The following is a 26,008-nucleotide window of genomic DNA, read 5'->3' on the forward strand; positions in this document are numbered from 1 at the left end:
TACATGCGAACTGTAATAGGTCCAAAAAGAAATAATTAAAGATCAAACTGGGACAATGTGGAAGTAATGGTTAAGATTCAGCAGTTTTTTGATTTTTTTTTAAAAAGGATTTATGGGGACCCTGTGCTAAAGTTGAAGCCGGCACCAGGGTAGACAGAGGAAGCGCAAAAAAGCTGCGCGCCTCCTCACTCCAGTAAATAGAATGTATTTTTATAATGTGTGCAAGATCAGCAGTTTACACTTGGTGCATTCAATAACTATTTAAAAAACAATTTAAATAAAAGAAATTAGCAGAATCTGTGGTCTGAGCAAAGGTAACTCATTAGCAACAAAAAAAAAAAAAAGGCGCATGGAGATGAATAGTGGAGGACAGACAGATTGACAGTTCCCTCCGCTCAGAGTTGCTAGGAGACAGGAATAATAAAAAAAATAAAAAAATAACTTATTTCAAATAAGCTCCTGAAAAAGGTGCATTTGTCTTTGTAAAGGTCTAGTACTTATGCTATACAAAACATTTTATGTTTACATTAAATGCATCTTTATTAAACCTTTGTTTCATCTACACACTGAGGACAATGTCTATTTTTGAAATTAGAGCAAATGAAAACACCGGACTCCAGAACCGCTCCCGTGTGTAAGTGGAATGTTAGGATCCATCATTGTATAATAATGATCAGATAGGAGATGTCAGGGAGCGGGCGGCTTTTCTGAGCAGTGCAAAAGCCTGTTTGGTTCTTTAGCACAGAACATCCATAGTGTAGTACAGTGATGGATAACCTGTGACACTCCAGGTGTTGTGAAACTACAAGTCCCAGCATGCTTTGCCAGTAGATAACTAGCTGATAGCTGGCAAAGCATGGTGGGGCTTGTAGTTTCACAACGCATGGAGTGTCACAGGTTAGCCATCACTGGTGTAGTAGGACAATCTGTGATATTATTTTGGGCAACACAATGGCTCAGTGGTTAGCACTTCTGCCTCACAGCGCTGGGGTCATGAGTTCAATTCCCGACTGTGGCTGTGTGGAGTTTGTATGTTCACCCTGTGTTTGCGTGGGTTTCCTCCGGGTGCTCCGGTTTCCTCCCACACTCCAAAAAAATACTAGTAGGTGTATTGGCTGTTATCAAAAATTGACCCTAACCTCTCTCTCTGTCTGTGTGCATGTTAGGGAATTTAGACTGTAAGCTACAATGAGGCAGGGGCCAATGTGAATGAGTTCTCTGTACAGCGCTGCGGAATCAGTGGCGCTATATAAATAAATGGTGATGATGATGACGATGATTATGATATTAGTCTCATACTGACCTTATGGATCTCTGCATGGTCGGACCCTAAATAATATGTCCCCCACCACTGGTTTAGAAAAACTTATTACATCCATCTGAAGTCTAACTTTACTTGTAACATTTTATCCTACATTTAGCCTCTGACATTTAATATTGCACAGCTTATTATCAAGAAGGCCCAATAAAGATTTAATAAGATCTGGGCTCATAAAAGTTACACAGTAAAAGAGTCTAATTAACATGAGAGAAGAACAGAGCGAGCGCTGTGACTGCAGAAGGACAATGTCTGTGCACAATTCTATTACAGACCGGACAAGGTCGCCACCAAGTAATAACCAATAGGAGTTTCTGCTTTTGCCACGAACAAACATTTTAATTTTCTACTCTTCCCGAGCAAATGTTACCGATTCTATTTAGGACAGATGGGACATTTGTTTGATGAGTGTCAGGAAAAAATTTAATTTACAGAAAACTTATTGGGGGGTGGGGGGTGTGACGGACCTGTTACTGGCACTAAATATTTTAATATATGCTTATTTTGAGTGGCATAAAGCAGCCACCCAGACGGATTCTGAGGCTTCCCTCACTCCCGTAGACATAGATGTCGGAAGGATAGTCTAATTTTAAGCTTCTCTGGGCCAGTGAATAGAACGGTAACTTAACAGAATGACAGGAAAAAAATATATATAAAAATGTAGCGATAGGTCTGTGATGTGGAGAAAGCCACAATGAGGGAAAAGATTGTGGGCCCGATCCATTAAAAAAAAGAAATTAACCAGAAAAGCGAACGAAGAAAAACGCAAACGGGGACAAGTGCATCCATATTCTACAGCCGGATCTGAAGAAACGTTGAATACGGGTTAAGTACACTCTGCTTATACAGCAGCATATTAAGACCGACACAACAAACTGCAATAAACAAAGATATATATATATATCTATATAGTGTGTGATAACATGTACCTGCAGAACGCACAGAGAGAAAGGGAAAAGAAAAAATAATTTCCCCCATGAAATACATCCATCAGGAAGCACTTAGGGGCATATTCAATTGTTGGCGTTCTAGCCAAATATCTCGCGGTGCGCGCACTATCACCATTATTACGGTAATAGTGCGCGGAAATACCGGTATTACGGTACTTTTCTCGCTGGATTTCAGCTCGCGGCTCAGGGAGCGGCGATCTGAAATCCGGCTTGCTATTACTGTAATAACAGTAATAGTTTTTCCGTGGCGGAAACCGCCGAGAATTGAATATGCCCCTTAATGTCACCTGTACATAAAATACTTTTTTACTAAAAGGTTTCAATTTTGTTTTTCTTTTTTTTTTTAAAAAAAACCTCACTGATAAGCTAACCAGGGAATGTATCCTCATACATGTCTGGATGATTCAATGTTGAATTTATAGCTTGTTCTTTACTGGGCTTCTTGAACATTATTTCTATTTCATTCCTCCTTACTCCAATAATATATGACAGTTTGTTTGATTGCCCTTTATTTATATATATGCCTGTATATTTTGAATATTTTTCCTTAATAAAAAAAAAGTTATTGCAAAATTAAACACAAATGCATTTTACAGATGCTCGTTTGCAAAACACACGTTCTTGCCTGAATACGGCACTTACACCTGCCCTGTGGCTGGAGCAAGTGATTGGACAGAAAATCATGTTTGTTTGAGATGCCCAAAGCTTGAATCGGACGCTGCTGCGTGTGCTGGAGCTTGGCACCTCCTTACTGTACACTGACTACATGCATACACCCTTCCCCTCCATGTTCCATACATGGAATCGTAGGCTGTTGAAAGGGTCAGTTACGTGTGAACGTGAATTGTGTTCCTTGGCGTATGCCGTTTTGCGAATGGTTCAGCTGTCCTTTAAGTGCTGTGTGATTGTGGTTCACACATTGTCATTAAAAATTCCCAGCACCACAATATGACCCCAGCCCGACATATAAACTGAAGACGTCTGTCCTTTCCTCACTGACATGAGTGGATTTAATTGAGTAAAGACAACTGCAATGTCCTCATCCCTCTGACAAACAGTGTCAACCATAATCTATCTACTGTCCAATTAAACTGAAAGTGACGACTAAATTGTGTCTACTTCAACCCAACATCACGTTTTAGGAACTAGTTTTCCGTGATTTCAAATATTGATTGTTTATAAATGAAAGGCCTGAAGGTAGAACATCTCTGTCAGCTGGATTTAGCAGAAAAGGTGTCGGCGGATGACCGGTTTCTCTGGACACTTACCTCATTGATCATCTCAATCTCTCGGAAGGTCAGTCTGTCCAGCCAGTCCACTTTCACCATGTGACCTTGCCGGTGAGCCTTGGTGAGCTGGAATATAGATTATGTACAATTTAGAAGTAATAACCTCTCTGTGAGCACTGGCTCCACAATGACACATGACATAAGATCGAAGCACAGCGTACATAGATTCTTAGTTATATAACAATTTAATATGGCTTTGCAGAAAAGAATTCACAGATAATATTGTGCGTGGAGTACGGTCAATCTGCTTGTTCTAGATTGTGTCACAAACATCCTAATAAGGGAACATTTTGCTGCTCTTGAACACACTACCCTATGTGGCCCTGTCAATAGCTGAATTGTCCATCTTAGAACAGAATTATACACAAGAATAATAATAATAAAAACTCCACTTAGGTGCAAGTACTAAATACCAAATTACACCAGATCTACAACCACAGCTGTAACCAACAGGTAACACCAATGTTTGATGTACTAAGAACACTTTGCTCTATTCATCCATTTTTATAACAGGAATGTACTATACACAACAACCACTAAAATCAGTGGATAGGGATGTGGGGCAGAGGTTTAAAGAAATATGGCAGTGTGCACTGCGTGAAGAGTACCCTGAAGAAGTAAAAATGTTCAAGAAAAAATAAAACCATACAGCATAACCACTGATAAAACATAACAATGTTAACTTTAAGCTGTGTCATTACAGTATTTGTAGATTTTTTCCTCAGTCGATTGATAAGAATTGTTTAAAAATGAGCAATTCGATTAAAATACATACAGTGACTTAAAGCAAATTACAATTTGTTTGGGAAACAAAATTAAAAACAGACTTTAGAAAATTGTAAAAAAAATAAATCTTCAAAAGTAAAAACATATCAACTAAATAGGTCAAATGTTTAAGTGCATAACACAAACAATATTAGTCCTTCATACTGGATTATAAGATGACAGAACAGCAAGTTGTGACAACTCAGACCACACAGGACCCACAGTCGCTCACATACAACACGTGACATGGAACCTAGTGTTCACCAATAGGAAACTTCCAACAAGAAGCCTAAATAAGTGCGTACTGTGGATTGCAGGTTCCTGGTGATTGCCGTCATACCCCATTAATACTGCCTGCCGGGGCAAGCCCAGAGGACCTGGGTTTAGGTGCAGTATGAATGGTGTTGTATTTAGACCCGGGACTTTTGGTGGGGTAATTCCAGTGTCGAGCCTGGTAAGCCTGCAGTATGAATGGTGACACCCGGGTTTTTCAACCCGGGTCTCACATAAAGCAGCCGATTGGGTGTCTGGGACGCTGGCCCCGAGAACAGCTGTCCTCCTGTGCATATACAGACGCTGAGCATTCTCCTCAGACGCTGTGCCATAAACTGCTCCTTTCTCCTCCTGAAATGACCCTGTACAAGGGAGCACAGTGTTAGCAGCTGTATCAAGCTGTCATTTGTTGTATAAAACAGCAAATAAACACAAAACATGAACTCTGGGCTACCCAATAGTGACTCGTCGGCCATGATTAAAACAATGCTGTGAACAGTCACCACCCACTTCGACCTCATCTTTGTGTGCAAAAAAATATTCCCCTTTAAATGACCTCAGTATTTGTCAGCCAATGAAAGCTCCTCTTTTGAGGACTCACACTTATTTCCAGGGCAGACCCGTGTTCTGTATGAATGGGGTCGACCCAGGAAATTCCTGGGTCCAAGGTGCAGTGTGAACGGGGTCTCTGAGCTGGGACATGGGCTCTGTCTGGGCAAAAACTCGGTTTGAAACACCCGGGAAATTTTACATCATCACCATTTATTTATATAGCACCACTGATCCTGCAGCGCTGTACAGAGAACTCATTCACATCAGTCCCTGCCCCATTGGAGCTTACAGTCTAAATTCCATAACACACACACAGACAGCAAAGACAGAGAGACTAGGTTCAATTCTGATGGCAGCCAGTTAACCTACCAGTATGTTTTTGGAGTGTGGGAGGAAACCGGAGCACCCGGAGGAAACCCACGCAAACACGGGGAGAACATACAAACTCCACACAGGTAAGGCCATGGTCGGGAATTGAACTCATGACCCCAGCGCTGCGAGGCAGGTGTGCTAACCACTTAGCCATCGTGCTGCCTAAATTGTAGGGGAGGTAGTATGAAAGTGGTATTAGACATACGTATCCATTTGTTGATGGTCTTAAATCATTAAAATATTGAAGAACCCTGCCCAACTTACAAATATTATGTGCGGAGTACACATTGAATGTTTAGTCCATGTATAAGCGATATATGTATTATGGACATTGCATGTTGGCTTTACTATGTTTAACAACGCGATATAACCACTGTGTAGGTTACAAAGCTTATACTGTGACACGGTGTTGCCTGAAGTTACATTGCTCACACTACTAACACAAAATAAAATGATGAATTTAAACAGAACAAACTACAAAAAGTAACTGTACAATGTTCTTAATATTTGCAAATAAATCGTATCCATTTGTGTCAGCAAACGGAATAATCTGCCATCTCACAACAAGTGTTAGAATACATGCAGACTGAACAGCGTTTAGCATTGAACAGCAGGCAGTAGTACAATACCACACCACTCCATATCTGCACAGACGCATAGCTCTTACATAACCAGCCACAAGGTATAAAACACAAACATATCAATCAAGGTGTTAAATACGTGCTCAGACATTAACAGATAGAATGCAGAATTCAAAAGACAAAAACACTATGGACCTTTATCACTATGTCCCCGAAAGTCTTCTAAAGATTACAAAAAAACAGATTTGTGTCAATGACTTCTAATTTTAATGTACGTGTTTATAGTGTATGAATCTCATCTTAGAAAAAAGTAAGTGACATTATTGCCTTTATGTTGAATATAGCCACCACGGTAAGACTGTATACCTACACAGTGGAAGCTGAACGAGTAGGCAGCCTATCAACTCACTGGGAGCTAGAGACAACATTGAATAGTTGGTCTCCGGCAAAATGGCTGCGTCCACTTTCAGTAGGCAACTTTAATGTCTGAGTGACCAATAAAAACAAGGTGAAGTAAAAAAAAATACCAAATATTTAGTGAGACCCATTGAATTCATCACACGGCTATGCACTTACACAGGCCCGGCCAACCTGTGGCTCTCCAGGTGTTGTGAAACTACAAGCCCCAGCATGCTTTGCCAGTAGATAGCCATTTGTTAGCTAGCAGGGTATGCTGGGACTTGTAGTTTCACAACTGGTGAGCCATAGGTTAGCCAGGTCTGTACTAGCAGGTCAATTACAGCAAATCACTGCACCGTAATACAAGCATTGTCAGTGACTCTCCAGCCGACACCCCTCACATCACCCAGTGTCACCCAGTGCAAGGTACATGCTGCAGCCAATACTCACTTCCTCCACTCGCTCCTTCTCAGGATCCTGCATTAAAGAAAGTTTATTAACCATTAACGGTATGAAAGGCATATTCTTTTCTGCTTGCTTCATCATTACAACTAAAAATTTAAATCATCCAATGGCAGCAAAGTCTCTCCCTTCACCATGTAGAACTATTACCTACAGCTGGGTACACACCTACATAATCTAACTTTAGATGCCATGTCTATAACGATTGCACTGACAACGGATGGTCCCAATGATCGTGCAGATCCATGTGTACACACCTATACGATTTACCTTCAGATCTGTGATCTTGTCCGCTCAACCATCTGCTGAGAAGATGGCGACTCTGCACACTGTACAGATGATATCTGCCTACGCGGCTGGTTGTGACTGCGCACACACTGCCGCATTTCTTCCATCGTTGACAGGGCCAGATTAAGGGAACGGAGGACCCTGGGCTAAGGGGGCCTCCATTCCCCCATGAGGCCCTCCCCCCCCCCCTCCCGGTGAGCTGAGCCGCCTCCCCACCCCCCCACCCGGTGACCTGAGCCGCCTCCCGGTGAGCTGAGCCGCCCCACCCCCCGTGACCTGAGCCGCCCCCCCGTTGAGCTGAGCCGCCTCCCTCCCCCCGTGACCTGAGCCGCCCCCGGTGAGCCGAGCCAAAGCCCCCCCCCACCCGGTGAGCCGAGCCGCCCCCAAGGCACTTACCTCCTTCTCCTGGCATTGCAGTCCTTCCCCCGGCGCGCTGTACACTCTTTACTGAGGAAATCTCATGAGAGTGAGACTCACGAGATCCCCTCAGCAAGGAGACTACAGCGAGCCGGGGAAGGACCGCAGTGAAAGTGCTCAGCAGCATTGATCGCGCCAGGGGCACCCCCACCCGATCAATACTGCTGCTGAGCACTTTCAAGGGCCCCCCCTGGATGCCCGAGGCCCCTGGGGTGTAGCCCAGTTAGCCCTATGGTTAATCCGGCCCTGATCGTTGATTGTGATTTTTAAGAAGTTTAGAAAACCAAAATCAACAGATGCAATGTATTTTGGAAGGATAAAACACGATTGTGGGAGCGTACACACTAATGCGATATCTTACCAAACGGTGGTGAATTGTGTGATCTGCATGATGATAATTGCATAGATATGCACCCAGCTTTATACCTACAGGCAGGAGGTGCAGCCACTGTGGTGGCTGTACGGATATTAACAAGATTGCAGTCATAGGTTTTACTAGTTAACTGCTGCCTTACGAATATTAGCCAATAAGTTATGTTACCGATTTCAAAAATAATTATTTTCATGAATGATTCAGCCAACAAAGTGGCTGTCAGTAAGGCACAGGCACACTAGTGTGTTTTACATGTGTTTTTAAAGGCAATAAAATGCATGATTATGGGTCTGACATTCACACCATTGTTATAAGCGCCACCATACCCACCAGTGTACAACTGTCATTACGCAATACCCGCCAGTGGGCATGCCGCCTTAGAGTTACACATGAACTGCATAAGCACAGCGCAAAATGCTGCTTTGTGGCATCAGGTGCCCTCATTTACATGAGCCCAGCTGTACTGGGAAGCAAATAGAATTGCAGGGTAAGATAGTGGTGCCCATTTGGGGGGGGGGGGGGGGGGGAGTTAGCACTTGGGCATATTGGGGGCATTAGTTGCTAAAATTCAGATTAGGAACATGGGGCTGAATTTTTCAATGAAATGTAGAAACAGAATTTCATTTTGCATAATGGGATCATTCAAATTAGATTGAAGGCTGGAGATGGTGCATTACTGGGACATTCCCTGTATTTGAAATAAATTAACCTATTATTAAGCCATTAACAAACCTCCCAACCTTCCTGATTTAGGCTGGACAGTCCCGATTTGTGGGAAGTTAGGAAGGCATTGCCTGTGTGCATGGCAGAGCAGCAGTGAACGAGTGCCGTACGCATGGCAGTGAAGGGGTTTGGAGGAGAGGTGAGAGCGGGACAGCCTAGCGGTAGGCACCATGTGACCACGCCCCCACTGTGCCATGGCCACGCACTCCATCCTGATGCCGCCTACCCACATGCTGGGAGCTATGCATTAATGGGGAAAAACCAAGTAGCACATAAAGATAAATCTATATGAAGGAGCGAATCTAAAGAAAATAGGTTAGATCTCAATGGAATATTTTTATGGTTTACATCCAATGCATCTACTTGGGGATCCTCTAACTGCCTAAACTAGACTTATAGGGCTGTTCCCAAAGACGGAGACAGGTGGGTACAACGAGTCAAGTAGGCTCAGATTTTGTGGTCCGTCAATGATCCAGACTGTGTGAGTGACAACCGGTCTTTAAAGAGTAATAATGTAACCGATTTACATGTACTGAAGGATTTGTTCTCAGTTTATGGTTCCACTAACGTTCAGCAGCCTCTACTGTCACAACTTAATTAGTAGAGAAACTCAATTTTCAGCTCGCATGTGTCATTATGAAACCTCAAACTTGCCGGCCAAATCATAATAAAGGAAAAGTGTCCCCAGAGATCTGGGCTCCCAGCATTTTGAAGGAACATCAGTAAACTCAGCCCTTACAGAGTCCTAATTGAAGCCAGTGGTTTGGGTGAAGTTGTGTATTTTTCCATAAACATTATAAAAATTCACAAAACACAAAATAAAGTGCATGTTACAGATTATTAGGTTCCTTTTTTTTTGGCAAGATATGCCTAAAATATAAAATCTCACCAATCAACGGGCGCAGAATGTGGTATTGGCTAGCAAGATATAAAGAAAAACTAAAAATAAATTAATAATATTTCCTCATAGGTTGCAGGAGGATTAACCGTACCTTTTTACAATTTCTAGTATAGGTCAGTTTACTCAGCAAATCATTTACAAGTTGCTACTGCACACTGCCATAGTTATGCGAGCGTCTCACACTTCCATGAGCAAAGCAAACAGTCCCACTGGCACCAGAGATTCAGAAATGCTGGGCAGTCAGTATAGCTTGTACTTAGGATCGCCCGATTTCATCATTCTAAGCTGTTTATATCAGTTCCGATATTGGGATAGTTATGTTATCTACTGATATTGTCATAAGATATGTTTGTGAATTATTGTTGCCGAGGTTTGTGCTTCGATTGTGTGTTGGAGACTATTTTTTGGCATTAGAGGACATATATTTTGCGGTTTTGTTTGTATGCTTGATAGATAATGTATTAAATTATACAATGGACTGCAATTAATTATGTATTGACTGTAACAGTGTTTGGAGTTTGTGCATAATACATTTGTTACACAGTTGTTTGTGTGTCTTCTTTGCTCATCTACTCTAGAACTTAAGAGGTGTAAAATAATTGTTGAGCATATTTACATAATTCCTTTGTTGTTACAGTTTTAATACTACATTCTACAGGAGGAAAAGCCCCTCCAAGCTACACTTAATTCAATATTACTTCACAAGAGGCTACATCTCCCTCAGTGTTCTCTCCAGCACCTATTTCCCAGGTGCTCTCCACCCAGCTGTTTTTACTTGGCACCCCGCTCTTGGGGGTAAATGTATCAAGCTGAGAGTTTTCCGGCAGGTTTGAAAAGTGGAGATGTTGCCTATAGCAACCAATCAGATTCTAGCTGTCATTTTGTAGAATGTACTAAAATAAACGATAGCTAGAATCTGATTGGCTTTTCAAACCCACCGAAAAACTCTCAACTTGATACATTTACCCCTTGGAGTCTGAAGCCGTCCTAATATACCACTGTTTATCCTATTATAATAAGCACTGCAACCAGACAACTGGTTACCAGTCTCGAAGAGCTTCAGCTGGAGGGCATGAAAAAATTTATTCTAGATTTAAAAAAAAATTAAGAAGTGTGCACAGTCCAGCCGGCAAGTGGGCAATAACCTCCAAAATGTTTCCTTTATCACTGCAAAATACTACACCACTTTGCCCCACCGCCGGCTACTTTTTTAATTATTTATAAATGGTTATGACAACATAGATGAAAAACATATCAGCACAACATTGCATAAAAGACATCCGAGGTGACCACAGAATCAACCCAGTAATAAGTGTCAGTATTATTGTCAGGCAGAGCAGCCTTCTATAAATAACCAAATTTTTAACATAGGAAGAGTTGGGAGAGAGAGCGAGGAGCATTATGGCAAGAACCACAATAGAGCAAAGATAGAGTAGGGAAAGTGATACCACAGGAAGAAGGAAGTACCCGTTTTCAGTACAGGGACCACCGCGCTATTTCTTAATGCCACCCGGCTGGTAACATTTCTGGGGAGAACGCTGCACCTGTATATTTTCCCTTAGATTGTACGCTCCTTTGAGCAGGGTCACCCTCTCCTCCTGTCTTCACCACTTTTAACTCTGCTCTCCAGCTACCTTGCCCTCCTCCTCTAGGAGCCTCTTCCCCCCCCGTGCCCTCTCACTTCCTCCTCTCCCCCCTGGGGGTCTCCCTGTCATCCGTGCCTTCCTTCTTGGGATCCGTTGTATGAGGACCTTCCCCTCTCCCCTACACCACCCCTAGCTGTGCTTTTGAGCTCTCAGAGTTATTGTGCTTATTGTTTACTGTACTGTGCTGTCTCTCCTCGTATTGTAATTTCATTTTTCCCTGTACGGCGCTACGGACACCTAGTAGCGCCCTATAAATAAAAATTAATAATAATAATAATAATAATAATAATAATATAAACGTCCGTCCTAAGTCACCGATCTGCATCAATAAATGAACGTTCCTTTTAGCAGCAATATACAGAGTGCAGATTGTTATTTTGAAGGAGAATGGGCTCTTATCACCTTACACTTTGCTATTGTTCTGTCCTATACCGAATTTCCATGTGACTTCCTTATATAAACCGTGCCAGACTATATCTAAAGGTTTAATATGATTTAATATGTGAGAAAAGCATGACAAAGGGCCAGGTCTACTAAGAGGTTGGCGGTTTAACACTTACAAAGAACATTTTGGGAGAGAGATAAAGTCATGAAGACATATGATTCCACCCACGGACCTGCCCTCATCCCTATTAAATCTTTTACAATAACCTGAAGTCATATAGAGAAGACTGTAATTAGGTTTTACTTTAATGTGAAGGTGAAGTGGCCTTATAAAAATGCTGCGATTCAATGAAAACAAGAGGCCGTCTTTATTGATCTCATAAATCAGCGCTGGAGATGTTGGACGTAATAAGAACGCCGGCCGCTTATATCCTGCTGTGCTGGGAACTTGAAGCTTTTTAAACAAAGGAAAGGACAAATGGACAAATGCAGATAAATACAAGGAGGGCGAAACATGAACTATATCCAAGAGCTGCAATGGAATCAACAGGGAAAGTTGTTGTGAAATTAGGGAGTTTACGGCGAGATCAAACGCACTGTTATTCCTACAGGATTTAATGTCTTACTGGAGAGTTTGACATATATGTATTTTACCCACTATATGTCCTGTAACACGTGACATAAAGTAATGCATCATGTAAACTTTTCTACAGGTCACAGAATTCAGAGATGATATATCATTAAAATCTACAGAAACTGGCTTAATATTCATGAGAGCGATGTTTCTCCAATCTGGTTCTCAGGGAGCGCTAACCGGGCATGTTTTCCAGATCTCCTAGCTGACGCACAGGTGTTCTATTTACTGAATGACACAGTAAAGGATCCACAGGGCTGGTGTGCTTCTGTGAGGCCTAGAAAACATGCGCTGTCTGAGAACCTGCATCATAGTGCTACAGGCGGGACCTGCTCTATCACTGAAGAACCTTTATACAATATTATATAATAGGGTAGATTCAAATCCCCTTGTTCTAAAAAAAAACCACTCAGGCTATATCCTTTTACCAACACTACAGTAACAGTTGCGCATTATTACCGTTAATACGGTAATTTCAACACTGATTTTTGCTTGGCGCTCCCTGAGCAACGAAAAAAAAAAAAAAATCAGTATTAAAGTAACTGTAATAATGCACCCCGCAGAATTGAATCATCTATTTGTGTATAACAATGAAGTCAGGAAGGCGGCAGATTCTATAGAACCATTCTCATCACTCCCTGTCCCATGGAGCTTACAGCCTAATTTTCCTACTAAACACACACCCTAGGGACCATTTTTTTGTCGGAAGCCAATTAACCCTCCCACTTTTCATTATATTATTCCTGGAGATTTGTTCAGAACCTTCAAATCCTCTATTACACTATTAAAACGTTTAGGGGGACTTATCACCTCCGTATATACAGATAACAGCAGATACCATTTTTCTATTGCGAATACATATTTTGACCTTAACAAAAACATTGTACACGTACTAATTGTACATAAGTGGGTGAGTGGTTGTGTAAGAAGGGCCCCGCTTTGGCCGGGGGCCTACAATGCTGATAAAATGGTCCTGCCCACCTGTAGGTTTTTGGAGTGTTGGAGGAAGCCGGGGTACCTGAAGGAAACCCACACAAACACGGGGAGAACATACAAGCTGCACACAGATAGGACCAAGGTCGGAATCGAAACCATGACCCCAGAGCTGTTAGGCAGCAATGCTAACCACCTTGCTGCTCCAGTTAAAGAATTAAAAAAATGGGAGAAATATAATTTTATTGTGAGAACGCATAGCTAAACCCTTCACGCCCCAGCTCCATTAAAAAAAAAGGGCAGATTAGATGGAGTAATTGGTGTTTAATTCTGTGTGTCTTTGCTGCTGCCCGAGTTCTGTTACATGCAGATTCCAATGCTGGAGCAACTTCCCGTTTCTCTAATACACAGTACAACAAAGATTCCGGCATCACATAGTTTATCTACAAGGACTTTATATGTAACCATTATATGTTGCTACTATTCAAATATTTAGTGAAGACGTAGTATAGTAACAATTTTGCTCTGTTTTCATTCTGTGGTTTGCATGAAATTCTCACTATGTGATCCTACACTATCTACGGACCAGAGCACAGTATCACTTCTCTTCTTCACTCTGCACAGAATGCTCAGTAGGTCCAGTTATAATGACTGTAAGGACAACGTATCATTAGTCACATTCTGTGTGGTGGACATTATTACACACATCTGTAGATGTGTGTAAATCAGTACAAGACGATTTCATCATTTGTGTTTTTTGATGCAACTGTCAGCAGTTTTCAATATGTATTTAAGGACAACAACTGCACAGCACCACTTCTTACTGGTTGGATACAATTCTCAGAAGCAAAGGTCTCTCCTTCCCCTTTCTTTATTTGTGTGCAATAGTAATACTTAATGTAATCTGACTGAGAAGTAGAGCACATACATTATGTTACTCTGTTCAGTGGTGCCGTTATTTAAATTAATAAGATAGTCTATTGTGTTCCTGAAATTTCTCACACTCTCTAAACAAATTACTTAGACAATCAAAAATTTGCAAACTGTAATATAGTGCCCTGCACTGAGCCACAAATTAATCTGCCCCCCCCCCCATCCTCTTCTGCTGCAAGTCATGTCTGTCATTACAACCTACAGTAGCTCGCTGGGTATCACTTATACACACCACAAACTGCAGATATCCCACCTACTATTTCACAAAGACCAGAGTTAGAAGCACAAACTAGAGATCTGGGATGATCTGAGATCTAGATGATACAGCAATACAATCACTTTTGGATGAGGTAGCAGGAATATGGTGACAACGAGCTCTAGAAAATACAGAGACATAACCATCTCTGAAGAAACTATAGCAACATTAGCAACTTTATATTTGCAAGACCTATGCTCTGTAATTTACAGTGTCCTCAGTAGGAGTCAGTGTAGTTTTGTAGGAGTCAGCAATTGAGAGACTGCTCATGTCTAAGAATAAGCCACAGAGTAGAAACAAATAAATGTGTATCCCTATCCATTATAGGTGCAATTAATAATTGACACGGATTAATGGGTCAATAAACAAGCATGCTAGTGTATGAGTGTGTATCCTCCACTGTTAGAGGTGCAAGTTATACAAGATATTGATTGATGTGCCCCTTGTAGAATGGTATTAAGTAAAAGTGTTCCCCGTATGACAGTGTTGGCTAACCTGTGACACTCCAGGTGTTGTGAAACTACAAGTCCCAGCATGCTTTGCCAATATATAGCAGCTTATTGCTGGAAGGGTATGCTGGGACTTGTAGTTTCACAACACCTGGAGTGTCACAGGTTAGCCAACACTGCCGTATGAGAAGAGATAAGAGAAGGTGAAAACATAAGAAATAATATACCAATCCTTTATCAATAATAAAGGGAACAATAAATTAGGAACAACATAAGTGATATATGATGTACATGGGAGGTATATGGGATTTAGTATGCAGAATATTGTGAGCCTGAACGGAGATATGTGATAACTGCTATTCTCCCATCCAGAATATCTTTTGATTACATTGAGTGTGTATACACAGGCAACTGAAGGTTCCTTAATTATCCCTTTTACTCTGTAACATTCCGTCTCTTACCACGTGTTAATTTGTTTTACATGGACACCATAATTTCTCACTTTCTATAATTATTTGTTTGCCAAATGTTTAATATTTCGCCACAAAGCTACCTGGTATGGTGTTCTGGCTTTTAAACTGATGAATTAAGTGATTTTTTAATGACTTCTAATTATGAATTAGTGGACTGTATTGCTATGGTCTATGTGAAAGAATAATTTAGCACCTCCTCAAAATGACTGGTGGGAACAAGAAGCATGAATAAAGAGGTTAGTCCCTTTCCTATTGCGAATTAAACCCCCTCTAATGATATCCCACCTACCCCAGTACTCGCTTCTACTCCCAAAAGCATCTTCTTTCTCTCTCCAGTCCCACCCCTACATGCACTTCTCCCAAATGTCACCCAACTGAAGGCAACACATGGGGGCATATTCAATTGTTGAATATGCCCCGCGGCGGTAAAACTATTACCGTTATTCGCAGCTCCCTGAGCCGCAAGCTGAAATCCAGCGAGAAAAGTACCGTAATACCGGTATTTACGCGCACTATTACTGTAATGACGGTAATATTGCGCGGGGCACGTTAATTTTGGCTGTAACGCCAACAATTGAATATGCCCCATAGAATTAAATATTTGTTTCAGATTTTGCTGTTGTTTGCAAATACAATTAAAGAAATTGCATATAAAAGGTCTGCAGTGGTTTTATATAAGTTAAGAAGAATTCCATGGAATAAAAAAAAAAAAAAACAAAGTTGGAAAACACAAATATAACATCAAAAATACACAGGCCAATGTCATTCCAAAATACAGCAGGATAGATGGCTCCTCCAGTGAATACTGTGGAGGTGCTTTATTCCAGAAAACAACATTAATAGGAAATCACATAAATGTTGTGTTACTCAGTCCTCAGATATAAGGGGTGTAACATTGTTCAGCCCCTGAAAGAAAAGATATGAAAGATTTACCTTGGCCAGTCTGCTCATCTGATCTTCAGATAAGGAGCTACTCGTCCTTCCAGGAGTCTTGGTCGGTTCCGATCCATCTGCTTCGATGTTTGGCCACACCTTTAAATCGTGCATTCCTTGCCGAAACATTCTGCAACGGCATTATAGGAAGAACTGAATGACGACCAACACCGTGAGAACAGTTGTTCAGCAATAACAGCATTGTAGGATAGCCACAAGGAAAGGTACACTAGGAAAATGTGATCCATCGTACAGGTAGTGACGTCAACGGAAATGTCTTTCTCCCATAAAGAGGCGACATCAAGTAGGGAGGGGGATCAGGACATAAATCACATACAATGACATGAAACAGATGGTACAAATGGCCCTGCCCAACTAAGCTTACAGTCTAAGAGGTGTAGGGAGAACTAGATACAGAAGGTTGCAGAGGACCAATTGGTGGGGAAAGTGCAGGTGATTATTCTTCGATCTAAACCATCCAATTAGAAGACAAAATGTTACTGCGCAGGGGAGTACAAGCTATTTTAGGCTTTGTTGGGCTTATTTGCAGACAATATGGTGTGCATAGGAAAAGAGCTCCCCCTTGATCAAAACCTCACCTCAAATCTAATTATTTAGTTTGCTGGAACACTCAATATTTTATAAATAAGTAAACTACACTTTTATATTAATCCTTTGCATGTTGCGTTCGTGTTAGCAACAGTTTTATAAAAAAAAAATGGACAAATGTCGACCAATCCGTGTGGGCCAGGTAACCATGGCAACAATAAAAGCCAGATGATGCCAACAGTGGCATCACCGACAGTTATCTGTTCCACTGTTGACTACAGTCTGATTGCAGCAGAACAGGGGAAGAGCACGTAGAATGCAAACCAGTCGCTACAACGGTGCTCTGCACTCTGGTCATCGGAGTCATCTTTTACTGTACATACAAATCTCGCGGAAGAGGCCCTTTTCTACCCTAGCCAAACATAGCCTCTGCTTGGTACACTAGTCACTGCATGGAAATGGTGTGTGAGGATGTTTGAACAGGACAAATGGTGCATCCAGAATGCTTTATGGTCAATGGCAGTAGAACAGCCAGTGTATCACTTATTGCTTTTTCTTAAGTATTAAAATGCATGAGGTTTAGTAACAATGTAAGTCTAGTTCGCCTTTAGAACTCTTTAAAGAATACGGTAATCGTCAGACGCATCTTACGTGCAGCCATCAACTATAGTTGCCCTTAGGAAACAATGGTAGCTCCACTAGATGGAGCTTATGACCAGTATTTTGAGAATTTCACCTGCTTCTGTCTATAAAACCTGGGCTACATGAATCCAGATCAATATCATCCCACCTCCACCCTATACTGTGAGGAAGTTCACTCTGAGACCCCCCCCCCCCCCCTCTACCTTTTAATTTTTTCCCAGTTGAAATAAAACCCAGACATCGTCATGTTCCTTTTACGCTTATTGCACATTTACTTTTGTTTATCAGGGTAATCTACCATGATGCAGTGTAGAAAAGTTTGTTTTGAAAATAAATATGTAACCGAATATAAACGGTAATGTTGATGTTGAATTTATCAATATAGAGATGACTCCAATATAACAGACAATGTATACTTCACAACACAAAATGTAACTGGGCAAGTTAATATATACCGGGCAAACTACATTATAATGTAGTGTGTAAATGGCGTGTAGTTTATATGCAACTGTCGGTACCAGTAATCTTTCTTCTGCCAATGAATGTTCAGCGTTGTTTTAAAGTGAAGCATTAACTTGTTAAATTAATCTAGAGTACACACTGCCTTATATAAGAGACACTAGTAATATTCCGATATGTTAAATAACCTGAGAACTGGTGATATGTGACTTTCTATTTACATTTGCTATATAGCTCTGTGCAAGCAATCGTTCTCTGTTATAAACTAATCTTTGCATAAACACACTAACAGAGGCAGATTGCAGGGATTTACTATGTGATTTATGGGCCCCGATTCATTAAGGAATGTAATCTGAACGCAAATTGCGGTTTAAAAAGATTGAACACATGTCCGCCCGTAATCAGGTACATGCAGATATCAGGAAACGTTTCTATTTGAATACGGCTATAAGTACGCTCTGGCTATACGGTACTTGCCGTATGCAGACAGATAGAACACAGGGCGGGATACGCACAGTGCATATGTGTAATATAAAGTCACATCAGAACACATGGAGGAAAAAAATAATTAGATACATTAACACCTGTTCATAATGATTAATAAACACTTTTTTTAGAATTTTTTCCTCATGAAATACATAAATCAGGATGTTATTAATGTCTACTGCACATAAAATGCATTTTTACAGTTCCCCTTAATTGTAAACATGTTCTGGCGAGCATACGCGCCCGTCACGTACACAGCTGGAGCAAGAGACATGGCTACATACACCTGAGAGATGACCACAGCTTGGATCCGACGGATGTGTGCACGCTCTCCCTTGGTACACCCTTTATGTACATTGCCTACGTCAGTCCTCCTCTCCCAGTTCCGCCCTTCAAATCGGAGCCAGACGGAAGTGACATTTGTGTGCGAACAGGAGTTGCATGCAGCTGCGTTCACTGGCATAAGTCTTGTTTTCCCGCATGCGAAGAACAACTTTACACAAGATACAGCAAATGGACTTATGTTACTACATGAATCAGGCCCAGTGTGATTTTAATGATATTTTCAAGTTTGCCAAGATCCGGTTTCGTGGAAAATATTTTAACCGTTGACTGTCTAATCCGCAGGAAATGTTTTATAAATCTGGCAACACCATATGACGGTTGGAAAACACTTCAGAAGGAGGAGTCCTTCTTAAAGCCGTATTACCACCTATTACTAATAAGCTGCTTCCCCGGACTTCCAGAGTCTGCTCCATGCAGCCGCTAATCCTGGAGCTCCGTGGTTTGTCTCAGTCCCAGCTGAGATCCAGGTCTGTGTGACGCTGCGGAAGAGGGGGTATAAGTGGGAGAACCAATCAGAAGAAGTCACAGTGATTGTGGCTTTCGATTGGTCATTCAATCTTGTCACATTTGTCTGAAGCACAGAGGAGATGACTGCACATTGATGGCCAAATAGAGCATCATATCCTCCTTTCATGTAGATTATTATCTGCACCACAAATAACAGCCTTAACCCCGGTAAAATGAAAGAAGTTAATTTAGTTTAGTTGAATGACAGCTCAACAGTAAAATAAGTACAGCTGATGTGCAAAATTATTTATTGCTGGAAAGCTAAATATCCCTGCAAAGGAAGATAATCGTGCCACTGTCTGTTACATTCGTTCTGTCACTGCATCCATGTGTTCGCATCTACTTAGACATGTTAGACACTCAGGGCTAGATTTACTAAATTGTGGGTTTGAAAAAGTGGAGATGTTGTCTATAGCAACCAATCAGATTCTAGCTGTCATTTATTTAGTATGTTCTACAAAATGACAGCTAGAATCTGATTGGTTGCTATAGACAACATCTCCACTTTTTCTAACCCGCAGTTTAGTAAATATACCCCTCAATGTTTATGAAAACTGGTGAACAGAAAAATACGCTGATACCCTAATCTGCAACCAGATTTTGTCGCTTTTTTAGCAGGGTTTATAAATTAAGGTAAATTGTAATTGAGCGATATTAGTTACAGCATCATTTTCTCGTGCACCAGTTTTCACCAAGGTCTCTGAATAAATACTGCAAGCTCCAGCAGGCCACCAATTTACTTAACTCTACAGACAGGCTGACCGACTTATCATCATTATCAACATTTATTTATATAGTGCCAGCAAATTCCGTAGCGCTTTACAATTGGGAACTAACATTAATAAGACAATACTGGGTAATACATACAGACAGAGAGGTAAGAGAACCCTGCTTGAAAGCTTACAATCTATAGGACAATGGGAGTTAGAAACACAAGGGCATGTGCTACATCATATTGCACAATGGACCATCCAGACTGCAAAGGTAAATGTACTGGGTGGGCTGTGTGTGTTGCAATGTTGGTCAGAAGGTTGTTGTCTTGCGTTAGCAGTGTAGAGGATGATAATAGGGTAATCTAGGGAAATTAAAATGATGGTTGAGGAATATCATAACCTTGTCTTAAGAGGTGGGTTTTCAGTGAACGCTTGAAGATTTGAAGACTAGAGGAAAGACTTACCCATACTTCCCGAATAAAGACACCGTGGTTCCGCCCACAGGAATAGCTTTTCCGGGTCCATAGACGTCCCATATTGTGAGAGCCACCTGAGCAGTTCTAGGCAAGTCAGCGTATTTCACCGGCAGCTTCAGCCATTCATTCCAGCTGGAAAACACAACGCAAACATTATACATAACCTTTGTGATGCAACAGAAACAGATAATATTGCTACATGTCAGAGTTTTCATTACAACTGTCAGACCTCTAAACAGGAGTGTAAAGCCCTGGACACCCCAAAACCAAAACAAATCCTGTTAAACTAGAACCTTGTACTTTGTCCAAAGTGTGCTCTCAAAGCTTCCCTGCAGCACAATGTACCGTGACCTTAATGGACGTAGACCAACAAAGTGATATTATCTTCTGCAAATTGCAGAATGCATGCTAAGGAACAGCATATTCTAAATTAAACAAAATAAGGAATCTAATCTATATATACTGTATCTCAGTAATCCTAATACTGATCGGTGGCAGATCCAGAAGGGGCGACTCTACAGACCCCTGCAGCACTCTACATACCTTTGATTTGTGATCAAAAGGTCTGATCACAGCGGAGAAGTGGGCTGGGCAAACAAATTTGAGTGAATGAGGGGCGTGGCTATGCTAAATCACCACCCCTAACAAAAAGAAAAGTCTAGGCCAACCCCTGATAGTGATTACAGTAATTTGGTCCCCAAATACAAACCGTGCCTACTATACTGTATGAAGCAGGTGAAAAAGCACTTAATCTGAAATACCGCCTACTGTAAGGATGGTACCAGAGCAGAGGGCACAGATTTGTGAAATGCTGCAGCAGGACAGCGTGTCACTGCCGCTTGAGAGAAAATGGCTACTTCTGTGACGGAAGGCCCGCAGTCTTCCCTGAAGCTGAGCTGCACTCTATTAGTAAGAGATCTACTTGCTGCCAGGGAGATGTCGGCAAGTCGTTCGGGCTGTGGGGAACGGGTACACCAACGAGCATGCTGAAAGCTCTTGCACAGAGGATGACAACTGCCTAATGTCCTGGGGTGATGGAAGCCAACAGGCCGCACAGGGAGCCAGAGCGAGGGAAGCCAACAGGCCGCACACCCCGACGCAGGGAGCCAGAGCGAGGGAAGCCAACAGGCCGCACACCCCGACGCAGGGAGCCAGAGCGAGGGAAGCCAACAGGCCGCACACCCCGACGCAGGGAGCCAGAGCGAGGGAAGCCAACAGGCCGCACACCCCGACGCAGGGAGCCAGAGCGAGGGAAGCCAACAGGCCGCACACCCCGACGCAGGGAGCCAGAGCGAGGGAAGCCAACAGGCCGCACACCCCGACGCAGGGAGCCAGAGCGAGGGAAGCCAACAGGCCGCACACCCCGACGCAGGGAGCCAGAGCGAGGGAAGCCAACAGGCCGCACACCCCGACGCAGGGAGCCAGAGCGAGGGAAGCCAACAGGCCGCACACCCCGACGCAGGGAGCAAGAGCGAGGGAAGCCAACAGGCCGCACACCCCGACGCAGGGAGGAAGAGCGAGGGAAGCCAACAGGCCGCACACCCCGACGCAGGGAGGAAGAGCGAGGGAAGCCAACAGGCCGCACACCCCGACGCAGGGAGCCAGAGCGAGGGAAGCCAACAGGCCGCACACCCCGACGCAGGGAGCCAGAGCGAGGGAAGCCAACAGGCCGCACACCCCGACGCAGGGAGCCAGAGCGAGGGAAGCCAACAGGCCGCACACCCCGACGCAGGGAGCCAGAGCGAGGGAAGCCAACAGGCCGCACACCCCGACGCAGGGAGCAAGAGCGAGGGAAGCCAACAGGCCGCACACCCCGACGCAGGGAGGAAGAGCGAGGGAAGCCAACAGGCCGCACACCCCGACGCAGGGAGGAAGAGCGAGGGAAGCCAACAGGCCGCACACCGCAACGCAGGGAGCCAGCGAAGCCAACAGGCTATTCACTCTGAGAAGGGATCCCTGCACTATAAAAAAGTAAATATATTAAAAAAAAAAAAAAAAAACCACCCCCCCCCCCCCCCCCAAGAACCCAAAATAAAAATGCACTACTGCAAAGGCACTTTAACTAAAACGCACTATGGCTTGCTCCAAGTCCACCTGCTATACCCCCATTGTCAGAATGCCTCCCCAATAGCAGAAAAGAGAAAGTGGATAATGAAAATTCAAATGCAGCTCCAGAAAGAATATGTCCAATTTTGCTAAACATGTGCAAGTCTTAAAATAAATTTTATGCACGCAAAGAAAATTCCATTCCTTGTGTTGAAACGAAAAGGTGTTTCCTCCGCTGGGAGACATTTATATCATCACAAGTTAACCCGTGCATGATACTCATGCATTTTAGTCAAATCAAGCTACTTAAGGTGTTAAAAAGGTTCTTGTCATGCATTTGGGGCTAGCCCAGGCCTCCTCAGGGGAAGAGCGTTACTTCCCGACGTAAGCGCCCTTTTTTAACGTGGTTTTGTCCACATGTCACCACCTCATCATTTTTCTCCATCACCTCATTCTTCATCTTTATCGCCACATCTATCCAGATGTCTATCCAGACACTGGGATCTCTCTCAGCGGTCCCGAGTATCACACTCCTCTTGCTCTGTCACCCCCGGCAACCACCAACCACTCCCAACTGTCACCCCCGGCAACCACCAACCACTCATCATCACCATTTATATAGCGCCACTGATTCCGCAGCGCTGTACAGAGAACTCACTCACATCAGTCCCTGCCCCATTGGAGCTTACAGTCTAAATTCTCTAACATACATACACACACACACACACACACACACACACAGACACAGACATACAGAGAGACTAGGGTCAATTTGATAGCAGCCAATCAACCTACCAGTATGTTTTTGGAGTGTGGGAGGAAACCGGAGCACCTGGAGGAAACCCACGCAAACACGGGGAGAGCATACAAACTCCACACAGATATGGCCATGGTCAGGAATTGAACTCATGACCCCAGTGCTGTAAGGCAGAAGTGCTAACCACTTAGCCACCGTGCTGCCCACTCCGCACTGTCACCCCCGGCAACCACTCCCAACTGTCACTTCTTCTTCAAGAAATATATATATATATATTTTTTTTAATCTTTATAAACACTTTTAACAATTAACAAATTAAATTAACAAATTAAAAACATCTTAGTATACCAAATTTCAGCCCTTTCTGAATTTTTTTCTCCACACACACTAAGAATTTAGTAGGTCAGTGTATAACTCCGCCCAGCAGGTGGCGCTGCAGCTTGGTTTTATTTTTTCCACACACACACACAGACAGACTAACACACTCCACTAGGCATTTATATTATAGATAGTGTTGTCTAAAGATATAACACTTCCCTAAAGATACATATAATAGGTCTTCTTACTGACTAGACTGAGGCCATTGGAAAACATATCTATATCTATGTTTTAGCAATGAAATAAGATGGAAAGTTCAAGTTAATTGCACGGGATGCAGTATTTTGATCCTACTTTTGTCAATCTCTACCTTGTGTTTTTAGAAGTAAAAGCAGACGTATGGGTTTATTGTATCCCAGCTGACAGCCGGTCTCACATGTACAACGCAGAAACATCAAGGACTTATTATGTAACAATTAGTCAGGGCATTTTAAGGTCAGAAGATCTGTCTGTGACTAAAAACTCAGTCATGTGACCGACACATGAACCTTGTAGACCCTCAGGAGTAATTACTGATGCGTATGAGCTGGATAGATCCTGTCATCTAAAACACATCCCTCTTGTATGGTTATTAATTTGTTCCATTATACACTGTACAACTAAAATACTTCTCTCTTATTTAAAGAGGTTTATGCCCCTTCTGCTTCTGTAAACTGTATATTGGCTTACTAAAATATATAGTTATATTGGCAGCCCTCTACTTCAATATCACATTGTATTTTGGATATGAATGATCTCACACTTATGCGCTGCATTTTCTTGCACACAATAGGCAATGCAAGCTCTAATGTTTCAAATGGTTGAATTTATACAGGGTACAAATGCATACACAGTGTCATAAGCATGGGCAACAAATATAAGCATTGAATGATAACACAATGTATTTATTAAAAAGTGCAAGCGGGAATGTAGACACAACTAGATTAAAGCAGTCTGAAGGGAGGAAAAGTGTGGCTGGATAACTTATAAATAACTTATTTGTAGCTGGATCATGTAGAAATAATTTATTGTAGAAATGTATTTCAATTACCATAGTGGTGCAGGCACCAATGTATAAAATTGCAAATGCACTTATCGTGTTACATTTTCTATGGAAGGGTCATTATTTTGGTTTGTAACTTTGCTAGAGGAAGTCTGCTTGCTGACAGCAGGAAATGCTAAGTAAGTCTTTTTACATGAAGTGACAAACACCTGTTTAGCCTGTATATCCAGCAGGGTGCCGCTGCCTTTCTGTCTGGCATGGCTGCATGTCAGATAATGCAAGCATCAGGTTTTAGTAGTGTAAATTTTGTTAGCGTTGCATTGCATGTAAATCAATGTTTGGTAAAACATATTGTATCACGATACTAAAAAAAGCTCAGACGTTGCGGAACCATCTCGGATCAGGGGGCTGGCTTAGCCCCTGCCAGGAGTTATGTCAGAATTGTATAAAAAGTGAGCTGTTTGAGCATGTAATGTATCATTCTTCTACCATCTATACTTCTGGAAAGATTGCTAGTACCACAAACTGGTGTGTTAACTGTCCTTCTTAGGACTATTGAGCAAATAAACATCACTTGCTTCAAAGACCTGCTTGACAACTTTTCCATGCTAAAATTCCTGTGACCTACAGATTAGACAACTCTAATCTGTTCCCGGCTGTTCTGATATTTCGACCTAGCTTTCCAGTTCCACCGCTCTGCCCGCTACCTACAGCTCCGGCCAGTGCGATGGGTCAGGGGGGGGGGATCCATCCACAGCAACCCTGATCTATAGGAAGAGGTCAGGGGTACCAGACCAGGTGCACCAGCAAGAGGGAAAACTAGTAGCAACAGTTACCCAGAAGGAACCGGGTTCTGGATGCCAGTAAGGGGTCCAGTTGTTGCAGCAGCTTAAGCCCCTCCTGTTGCGGTTAGAGGGCACATTTGGGATAAAGAAAGGGAATGGTGGCAGAGTAAGCCAGGCCAGTTCCCAGCAACAACAGACAGGGTGGCATAGGTGGTCCACCCGGTCACAAAACCAATTTACTATGAAGCTTTTGATTACACTTCATGGTAATTGCCTTTCTGTGTGTCTTTTTATGTCATCACCATCTGGAAATATAGGTCCATCCCACCTGAAGGGGCAGGAAATGGAAAGGAAAATTCCCCCACTCATTTCCCTTGCTTTCTCTTCCCTTATTTTCTTCAGCATTCTTAGGATGATGGCTAGTGGACAAGAGACATAAGCCAGCGAGTGGCTCAAACTCTGTATTAGGGCATCTCTGGGGATTGGAGAACAGAATCCAAAAACTTTTAATCCTAACCTCTCCTTCATGATACTTGGCGACTTTAACATCCCTATTGATAACCCCTCTGACCCTGCCTC

The 26,008-nt window shown here is 42.5% G+C and overlaps 1 protein-coding gene across 1 annotated transcript in view; it reads right to left on the reverse strand.

Moving 5' to 3' along the window:
- Nucleotides 1–26,008, reverse strand: part of PIK3C3 (phosphatidylinositol 3-kinase catalytic subunit type 3) — a 130,763-nt gene that overhangs the window by 95,146 nt on the left and 9,609 nt on the right. Inside the window, 3 exon segments of the mRNA XM_075186287.1 lie at nt 3,537–3,623; nt 16,305–16,434; nt 20,470–20,613. Of these exon segments, the coding sequence (XP_075042388.1) occupies nt 3,537–3,623; nt 16,305–16,434; nt 20,470–20,613 (361 nt within the window).

This window comes from Mixophyes fleayi, chromosome 1 (genome assembly GCF_038048845.1).
Source record: "Mixophyes fleayi isolate aMixFle1 chromosome 1, aMixFle1.hap1, whole genome shotgun sequence".
Taxonomy (NCBI): domain Eukaryota; kingdom Metazoa; phylum Chordata; class Amphibia; order Anura; family Limnodynastidae; genus Mixophyes; species Mixophyes fleayi.